Source organism: Pocillopora verrucosa, chromosome 14, assembly GCF_036669915.1.
Source record: "Pocillopora verrucosa isolate sample1 chromosome 14, ASM3666991v2, whole genome shotgun sequence".
NCBI classification, from domain to species: domain Eukaryota; kingdom Metazoa; phylum Cnidaria; class Anthozoa; order Scleractinia; family Pocilloporidae; genus Pocillopora; species Pocillopora verrucosa.
The window spans coordinates 19,131,331-19,141,958 of NC_089325.1; the positions used below are offsets into that span (position 1 = coordinate 19,131,331).

At 37.9% G+C, this 10,628-nt stretch overlaps 1 protein-coding gene across 1 annotated transcript in view; it reads left to right on the plus strand.

Moving 5' to 3' along the window:
• Positions 1-8,396, plus strand: part of LOC131793323 (tyrosine-protein kinase Tec-like) — a 28,997-nt gene extending 20,601 nt beyond the window's left edge. The window contains exons 16-21 of the mRNA XM_059110723.2: positions 3,762-3,889; positions 4,279-4,343; positions 5,238-5,356; positions 5,804-5,880; positions 6,554-6,634; positions 7,362-8,396. Coding sequence (XP_058966706.1) covers positions 3,762-3,889; positions 4,279-4,343; positions 5,238-5,356; positions 5,804-5,880; positions 6,554-6,634; positions 7,362-7,448 — 557 coding nt within the window. The 3' untranslated portion in view covers positions 7,449-8,396. The remainder of the gene's footprint in view (positions 1-3,761; positions 3,890-4,278; positions 4,344-5,237; positions 5,357-5,803; positions 5,881-6,553; positions 6,635-7,361) is intronic.
• Positions 8,397-10,628: the final 2,232 nt, after the last annotated feature.

Here is a 10,628-nt window from a genome sequence, read left to right on the forward strand (position 1 = left end):
GAGATTTAATATCAGATCAAGCGCCAATTCTTAACACACCTTCCAGTAATCCCACTAGAGCACCTGTTCCGGGCATCGCTCTTGGCGTTGGATGAAGGATAGGGTCACAAAGATATCGTGCATTCTGGCAGGGTTATCGAGCCATGCTCAAGGAAAATCTCGTAAGGCTGATCGTAGAATAAGCAAGGCATTTTGGACAACAGTTTTCTAGCTTACCCTTTCTTCAGGTTTTTTTAAAATATTATATTGAGGAAGTTTTACGAGATTTTTCAAAGCGCCTGTCTAATTAAACTGCCAAGATGGCACGGCGCATTGTTCCCAGATTTTCTTTTACTTTGTGGCTTACTTGCAGAGACTCTGTGGCAGCTTTCTTACAGAGGCTGTGCTAAGGAAGATAAATAGGCAGTTGCCTCAAAGAATAACGTCTTACTAACCAAGCACGAGGGTCGTACTGAGGATTATTAGCCCGAAATCGAAGCTTTAAGGAGCAAGCTTTGCGAAATTCGTGCAGACACGACCAAGGGCCAATATTCCCTAGTACAGCTCGCGCAAGCGATGTTAGTAAGTATTTTATTACATGGCACTGGGGCAACCTTTATTTTAAATTTGCCGGCTTTCCTGAACAGAAACACATGGCTTATGACCACTTCCGTGTGGGAACGGTACGTATAGCAAAGTCCCGGCCAAGTAAGAACTAATTAGAACGCTCGGATTTACCTCAGGACTCGCCTGCCATACAGCAAGTTGTTTTAATTTTCAAGCTCGAGGTATTATGATTTAAAGTTAATTTTGTCTGTGCGCCTTTTTTGTTTGAAAATATATATCCTTGCAACTTTGTACCTCCTGCTTGCGTTTTTCTGTCAGAAATTAATTTTAAAGAAAGAGTCACTCATAATGGCAAGTTTGCCCTTTTTTTTATATGGTTGTGGATGTTAACTCAATCGAATTAGTTTAGCTTAGCTTACTAATTTTTCAAATTTTGACGTGCAAAAAATGTTAAATCGGTGTCAGTGGCGTTATACACTGATTAATTCGCAGCTTTAACATCCCGGGCAACCCACAGGCTTTTGGCTGTTGTCCGTTGAACCTGGGTAGAGTAGGAAATTTGAACCAAAAGTGTCAAGTCCTTCCAATGGAATACTGGTAGTTTATCTTTTAACATGGAGGTACTTAAAGCAAATGGCTCAGAAGATAGCGTCTACAAGGTCTACGTTTTGAAGCTTTGATAGTTGAATCAATAGTTGGTCAACAATTAGAAAGTCATGGTCACTGATCTTGCCTTTTACAAAAGGTGTGGCAATCAAATGATATTCTCCATGGGAAGATGACTCTACCGGCTGAGAGTTAAAATTTTGGCCATGGTTAACCTCATTCAGATCCACTGAAATCTGACACTTTGGCAGGGAATTTGATCATAATTTTGGCGCAGAGCGATAGGAACCAATCTTCAAAGGTTAAAATACTTGGGGCTGGGGGTGGGCGGATGCTGAAACTTTGAATTGATCAACATTATTGATTTCCTAACTGAACACGGTGCTAACTACTAAACTTTGCCGGGAATTTTGGATTTAAAATGGTGCCTAATTGGATTATGTTGTGACGCAAATGACGATGTTGCGATTTTCACAAAGTTCAGCCTGGCTTTTAGGTGCGGCAATGAAAAACCCTAAACTAATTTTTATATCCTCGAAAACAGAACTATTTCCTCTCATCATATGCTGAGCCTGATCCGATTCTGAGTTATACCTCACAAGGAAAATGTTAATTGAAAATTTTCTACGAAATGCGATTTTTTTTTTGTATTTTTAAATATTCGTGATTTCAGAAGCGTTCCGAGAGCTCCCGTTGTTGACTTAAACCACTTCTAATCCCTCCGATTCATGTTTATCAACTTGATACGGCTTGCTTTACTTTGTGCTTTTCACGAGCAAAGTTCATTTGCGACTACTCGGGGCACTGATTTCTTTATGGTTACTAACACTCGTTTTAGTTTTCGCAAATTCTGGAGTATAAAGAAGCAAGTCTGAGAAAAAAAAACCTTCCCATGTTTGTATGTTCACTTTATGGCATCCTAACTGAAATATGAGGCTAGTCATTTTTCAGTCCATGTGCCACCTCTCACAGTCTTGAAAAAAAGGCGCCCATAACAATTCCCCGCTGTCTAGCTTCGTGCTCTTTTGTGTTACAACTCCCAGCTGTCTAGCTTCGTTCTCTTTTGTGTTACAACTCCCAGCTGTCTCGCTTCGTGCTCCTTTGTGTTACAATTCCCAGCTGTCTAGCTTCGTGTTCCTTTGTGTTACAACTCCCAGCTGTCTCGCTTCGTGCTCCTTTGTGTTACAACTCCCAGCTGTCTAGCTTCGTGCTCCTTTGTGTTACAACTCCCAGCTGTCTCGCTTCGTGCTCCTTTGTGTTACAACAGTAACTGTGATTTCTTGCTAACAGTACTTTGATGATTCTAAAATTACTATAAAAAGTAGTAGAAAGTGATGAAAAGACGATCTATCCAGCCTCAATTAACACTGGCCTCTTCACTTATGTATCTTGACTTGGAAAAAATTGGTGGTTTACGTTTTTTTCAATGATCCTTATGCTGGTAATTTGAAAAAGAAAACATTAAAACAGTTAACGAAAATTTGTGGCTGCATCTCAGTTATGAGATATATAACTCACTTCAATCTTCTTGTAAAAAGTAGGGTCTCAGGGTTAGGGTTTGGGGTTTTGATGATTGTACTTTTTTGCAAGGTTTTGGGAAGTCAATGAGGTTATTTTATGCCATTTTGTCTGGTAAGATGTCCACATAAAAGGGCCTAAATTGCCTCTTTCAACAGTGACTCCTTTGAATTTGATTTAAGCATGAAAATTCAATCTCAAATTCAAAACACGTGTAGATTCAGGGCTCCTGATTGGGATGGTTATTTTGACGTTGTTGTGATTGTTTTACACTTGGGTTGTTCCCCCATTTAGTAATTATACAGTACATGCAGCTGGTGTAACTTCAAGGGTGAATTGTTTTTTTTAAGGGTTTGTCTCCACGTAGTGGGAAAAGGGCTGTCACTAAGGGAAATGGGCTGAACATTTTCCTGGCTATTACGTGTTGGAGTCCAGGCTATTTTGCTTTGGGTTAGTTACAGGACTATAACTTAAGAAAGTAAAAAAACATCAAATATCTAAACTGTAAACAAAAATTTATATTTTACTAACCAAAATTCTTAATCACCTTTCTAAGAGTGATTTTGCAATTCCTGAGGCTTTGACTGGAAATGCACTTTATTAGGGTATCTGATTCAAAGAATTCTAAAACATTTTTCAGCAGAAATCAATTGTATTTTGTTTGTCTGCCTTCAGTGTTCTGTCATAATGAAATAATGACATTGTCAAAAACTTCTCAGTGTCAATGCTGTACAAGAATAGGAATAGTAGTTGCTTAAGACTAAACCCCCAGCCCTGCCTCTTCCCTTCCCTGTCCCAAATTGTTTGGAACTAGAAACATTTTGTACCCAGCTTACTATTTTCATTTCCCTGCCTACTTGAAAAATTAGTGACAGCTCTAGAGGGGCAATACTGCTTTGGCCACCTGCCTTTCACTGCTTTATCAATTTTACAATATGTCATACTCATCCAGAAGAGGTGGAGAACGCTTCTTTCTTTCAAGATCAAAGTGATCTTGAACTCAACATTCAGCAAGTTGCAAAAGCATTGTTTTGATGTTTTGTTGAATCAAGATGTAAGAAAGTCGTCCTTGTTTTCTTTTGTTCCTTCAGGGTGTCTTTTGCACTACTTGCGGCACAAGTATAGTAGCCTTCAGCCTCCTCAAATGACAGAAATGGTACGTCAAGTGGCATCAGCCATGATGTATCTGGAAAGTAGAAACTTCATTCACAGAGATTTAGTAAGTACCTTCTCTGTTAACATTGTGGAAAGTTTTTTTCATTAAATATTAGAAAGTTTCAATTGGCGTTGCAGGACTTTGATTAATTTGATTTAAGGACTCATTTTCATTTGAATGGCCAAATTACTTTTCAAGAATTGTATCACAGGAGCCCTGTACTTTTCTTTTTATTGTTTTTCTCTTTCGATTTTTAAAATCATATCATGTAACAAAAGCTCTTATAGTTGATGTCGGCTGTGAAGAAAATGTAGAATATGGGCTTGTGTCTGCTTATTACCGTTTATGTACACTTACTATCACATCTACTTAATACAGGTTTCAATCCGGTTAAAAATGTATACATATTTGAATTTATTATATGAATACTGAGAAGTATTGTTGTTTATTAGGCAGCAAGGAACTGTCTTATAGGAGATAACGACATCGTGAAAGTTGCTGATTTTGGTTTAGCAAGGTAACTGGCCTTGCCTTTGGTGTTGAAATTCTCAGGGGCCCATAAAGTAAACATTGTTAGAAGTTTTTATCATATCACCCGTGCGGCCCTGCACGCGTTAGTCCATAGAAAATCATAGTGAAAGCTGTCGTGTGTAGGGCCGGACGGGTTGACGTGGTCCGGTCAGGAAAAAGCCGTCCGGCCCTGCACACAACGATCTTTCCGCAAAAAACTTAAATGAACCAAAAAAGGAAACAATAAAAAATCTCGTTTATCGATGAATTATGTGCTTTTATTATTCTGATTCAGAAAGTCAAAGGAAAAAGGTTTTTTTTGTTAATTGTAGAATCTTTTTCGTAGTAGTCCCGCAAACGCCCGTCTGTCGCCTACTATCTTGGTCGAAACCAAATTTTCGAAATTTTCAACATGTAGTTGTCATGTAATAAAAGTAGCCAACTTAAGGTAATCTTGACTTTAAAAGGAACATGTTTTTATTATGTCCTTAAGGATACGTCATCGAATGCAAACACTTATGTAAACATCTTTTAGTTTTATGCCTACCTCCAACCAAAGACGGTTATGTTAACTATTGCAGAAATCTTTTGTTACCGGAAAAATTGTAATTTAGACCCTACAACGTTTACTCAATTATCAGTAATGAACCTCTTGAACCTCATACCATGTGGGACAGAAAAATTATACAGTGGTTAATTGAAAGTAATCATAATAAAATTAACTATGCTAGGTTTAGGATATGTTCTCTAGCCGCCCCATGTTATCCTCTGAAGCTTGATTACTTAGTTGAGTGTAACACCTAAATTTACCCGAGAGTATTCAAGTACGTCAGTCCTTGGTTTTATTTGTCCATGAGCATTGATTTTTTTTATTTAGTGATGTTACGTTGGTAATTCACAGATACGTTATTGATGATGAATACACAGCATCAGAGGGGACAAAATTTCCAATAAAGTGGGCATCACCAGAGGTCATTCTTTACACCAAGTTCAGTAGTAAATCAGACATATGGGCTTTTGGTAAGTGTATATCTCCGAAACTGGTGCTCCATCTGTTTACTCATTATTTCTTCATTCATTAAAATCTATTCATTCATTCGTGAAAAGCTTAGAGTGTGCACTGCTGAAACTACACTGAGAAGCTTCAAAATAAAATAGCTGGTAATTCCACTTAAGTTTGAAAGTTTCCTGTTTGCAAAAATTTTGAAAACAGGTTTTTGCCTTCGCAAATAACGGACGGGTGGGGAAAACTTTGATAAACTTTTTCTGGGAAAGGCTTTCCGGGGGGCACTCGCTGGCTGCGGGAAGGTCGGGATCTATTACGGCTGTCGACTATCCTTAAGACAATGACTAACAGCAACAAAGTTGGCTCCAACGTAGATTTATTCTGTAAGCACCACTAAGCAGACTGGCAGACTGGTTATTGTAAAGTTTGTCCCTAAATGTGCTTGAATAATTTATTGCAAGGCATCCTAACATGGGAAATATATACCGCGGGAAAACAGCCCTACCCTTCCGTCAGTAACACAGATGTAGTTCAAAAGGTTTGTACCTGATTTTCTATGTTATTTCATAATCAGCCTAAGCTGAACGGAACTCCATCTGTTCAAACATATTTGTGTATTTAATGATCAAGTGGGAGGACCGGACGGGAAAACATTAGAGATCATGATGAATGCATTGTGTACAGGTCCTTACGTCATGACAAAGCGGAACTTCTTTCTTTTAGCTCGCATTTCTCAGCTTTTTACGGTTCTGCTTGCGTTATCGTGTACAGCCCTATAAAGTATAGGGATTTTTCAATAGAAGCTTGAAAGGGGAGGGAGGGATGGGGGGACCGCACAAGCGCACAAGTTATTTGATAAAGTTGATAACCAAATTTTTTTAAGGTGCTTTTGGTGTATGACAATGGTGACTCCGCTTGTGAACAAAGCGTGGAAATGTCCCTCCTGTTAGCATGTCAGTATTTTGTGTTGAGTCAGACCCAAATTTACAAGAGAAACAATCTTTCAGGAACCGCCAAATCCATACCCTAATCCATACAAAGAGGACGTTCGTTGCATTTTTTTCTTCAAGTGCTTAAAAAGTGTCCAGATGGTAATCTTTCATTAAATGTGTTTCGTTATATTACTCCCCATTTGGTAAAATGTGTCGTGAATTAGAGAACTTCACCTTCCGATTTGAAGTACTTTAATTTGTGGTTGAATTTCTTTCTAGGTCATTAATGGTTATCGTCTGCAGAAACCCCATAGGTGTCCTGATGAGATGTACAAAATAGTAGAACGATGCTGGAACGCGGTACAGTCTCCTCGTTATTCTTTTTAACCTCTACACCCCACTTTTCATCACTTCAAGAACTGATATACCATCAACGGGATGTTTTATTACATAGTAGTACTTAACAGCAAAGTTTTCTTTATCAACTGTTATTACTCCGCTGTCACTCCATTTTATCATATTAGGGCACTGAAACGCACAAAATATATACGCCTTGTTTGATGGTTTAACATTTAATTCGTCCGGACTTTTTGCATGTTGCGTGGTGTCTTTCCAAGCCACGTAAGCGCCAGGAAAAATCGTAGAAATGAGTAAAATGTCCGCTCGTATCAGATGTTAAATTATCTAATAAAGGATTTGATACTCCACTATTATTTAATTTTCTTTTATTATAACTTTTTGTTTGCGAAATACTTCCTACGGTCTCATCTTTCCGATCGCACAAAGCATGCGCGAAAGACGAAAACAAAACAAACGAAACCGTAAGAGTTGTATTTGTTATCGACTACAAAATCTGATAACCCTACCTTACGATTCCAAGCCTAAAAGACGAAAGAAAAATCACCAAGTTTGGATCGTTTAGTGCGGATTATTTTGTTGCTCAGCTTTCCATCCGTATTTTCGCCCTGTTCTACAGTGTAATACTGTAGCATATTCGCGCGTTCTTATGCCCTAATATGGTAAACTGGCGTAGTAATGGAATTATAATAATGCTGTAGCTTACTTGAAATGTTACTTTATATCATAGGAACCAGAGCAGAGACCTTCCTTTGGAGCAGTATACAAAAACATTGTAGACTTTGTGGGGGAAGATTACGATGAAACTGTTGACTGAGGTAGAACCTTGGCGATTTAAGAAATTAATGGCACTAATGCTAAGTGGAAATTATCAAATTTAAAGGGAGAACAGAGTAGTAGTACGACTCTGTCAAGTGTTCTTGATAAGTGACCTGAGGTGAAATCTAAGAGTCAGGTTTTGTATTGAACTAGTAGGTATCTATGTATCAAATCCCAACAAACTTTCCTTTCGAATATATGATGTTTACTCAGTTTTTTCACTTTGATCGAAGTTATGTTTTACCCCTCAGTTATACTGTTTTGTTGCGATTAAAATAAATTGAAATACATACATATATATATATATTTACATATATATGATATGATACATATGTAGTTTTTAAAAATGGAGAATTTAAACTCGAGTTTCAGTCATTAAGTTATCGTCAGATTGAAGTTTTCTTAGCGAGCAGAATTGTACGTGAAAGTTTCAAATTTCAAATTCAGTTGCGGTTTGAAAACAAGCAGTTACAATAACGCTCATGAGAGAAACAACATTAATTAGTTTGCAGTTCCTAACTTTCCCAGTGTTTCTGTCACGAGTTCCTCATAATGTGAACAAATTCTTTGTAGAAAACGTTTCCAACTGAGATGGGATGATAATTTTAAAAAAGGAGAATAATGCGCAGAAGGTTTTTTATCTTTTTTTTTGTAATGTCAAATGATTTTTATACAGAATAATTTTAGACGAGTCACTAGACGGTAGGATTTTGAGGAATCATTCCCTCTGGGAATTTTTGTATTTTGGAGAAGGAAACTTCCGATGAAATTCTTGAAATTAAACAATTAGTATGTGTTCCGCATAACCTCTTTCAATTCAATAGTTGTGAAGAGACCTACGCCAGTTACTGACGAAGAGAACGTGGCTGAGTTGGGTAACCAAACATAATTATTGTTTAATAATTTAGACCGATTTTGAAATAAAAAAGAATTTTTTAATGCTTTACACTTCTGGAGATTTTGATTATTTAACAATGATGATCAAATGGTTAGTGCCTCATGTGAAACTCACATAAAGATATCCCTAATTACTACAAAGGCACATTTAGGTTACTGTAGGTCTTTAGGGGTGTGTGCCAGAAAATCGTTCGCATTCGCGTTGCTTTTATCAGAACCTCTGATAACCTTGAGTACATATTACCGTAAAGCTGATAAAATTCACGATTAAGTCAGTTCGAGTGAGTAGCTGCAGGTGGAGAGGTCCACATTGAAAACAAAATTTTATTAATAGGAAGCGTGTGTGACCATACATTCAATTTTTTTCCCCTGAGTTTCTCGCATTTTCGCACTATTCAGGAATAATCGTATTCGTATTTTCTAATCAGCCTATCGCTGACCCGGCCAGTCACAAATCCCTTACCCGACTATTCCCTGAAATGAGCTCCACTCCTATTCCATTATCACAAATAATTATTTAGAAAAAGATTTGGGTCGATGTTAAGGACATGCAAAATTAACCAGGGTTGATAACTTGAATTACCTACCTTCGGGTACGCACGCACAACCCGATAAACGGAGCAGTGTCACACTATTAATTCACTCAGAGTTTGCGAATCCATTCAAATATGAAGCTAGAGTTTTTAAGCCCATAACGATTTACAAGCTACCACACCATCAAAGCAGTTTCATGGCGTTTATCCGAAACAGAGGCTTCGGACTCTTAAGGCTCCAAACAAGACTAACCAGTTGAAATTCGTAGAAAATGCCCATGTTTCTATAATTACGTGGTCATATGAGGAAGTGTGGTCCATCCGACCCGAAGGGAAAGAGCAGAGACGTAGGGGAAAGCAGCAGCGAAGCGAGAAACCAGTATCGATCTACCGGTGATCCCAAAAAAAACAAACGTGACTATGACTATGACTATGACTATGACTATGACTATGACTATGACTATGACTATGACTATGACTATGACTATGACTATGACTATGACTATGACTATGACTATGACTATGACTATGACTATGACTATGACTATGACTATGACTATGACTATGACTATGACTATGACTATGACTATGACTATGACTATGACTATGACTATGACTATGACTATGACTATGACTATGACTATACTGTCATGAAGCATATATCATCTGATATGTACCTCTTGTCAGTGTTTGCTGCGAAAGCGACCTTATTTATAATCTGAGTGAACATTTCATTCTTTTTCGAGTTATACAGTTCATCTAACGAAGTTGAACTTCTGTCCAGAAAGTATTCTTGACGTCTTTGAAACGAGGTGAGTCACCTGCATGTGAACTGCCATAAGATTCTCATCGAAGATTTTGGTGACCGATTGCCTGTTCTGTCTGATAAATCTCGTGACCACTTTATTCCGTATATTCTCCATTGTCTTTCCAAATACTGAGATGCCTTTCATAAGCCTGTAGAAGTCTTTTTCAAAATCTGATTTGGCACCAGTTCTGAGTTTTGTGTTCAAGTCGATGTAAGGTTTTAACCGGGCATATGGTTTGAGCTTGAATTCTCGATGAATCATATTAAACTTCATCCCAAAATGTGTGTAATTCTTCAAGTTTCTCGAGTGAAGCACACACTTCTCTTTAAAATGAAAGTTCGGGATGAGCTTTTCAACTCTGTCAGTAATCAATCTCTTAGGAGCTAATAGATAGTCATTGTGAAGACTAGATGAAGATGGTCAGGATATTCAAGATCAACTTCAAGCATAAATCCAACGTCCGAGTCAGGATCTGCAAAGTCTTCCCAATTCTCAAGTTCTGCGGGAGCATCCATCCATTCGAGATAAAGAGGTCGAAAGTTTTTACTCATTCTCTATCAGTGCAGATCCTTTGCATCGAGATACGTGATGAAAGTGCTTTCTTGCTCAGGGTTGAAGTCTTTCATATACTTAGTATTCGCCTTTGCATGTCTCTTTGAAATCATTGAAACTCCTCTTGGATTCTTTTTTCAAACATCACAATCCCCATGTCAGGGTCTGTTAGAAGATAGAGAAATACTCCCGTCTTCTTAAGAGCTATGTCCTAAGCCAAACTGATGCTGTGAAATACCATGCTAAATAGAGCTTTTAGTTTTTCATGCAAACCTTTCTGAAGGTTTGAAAAACATCTGCGAGGGTAAGAACATCAGTCTTGGCGTGCCATCGTTTGCATCCAAATTTCTTCCAAACCTCTTGAGCGTGTTTGTAGTCTTCGTCAGT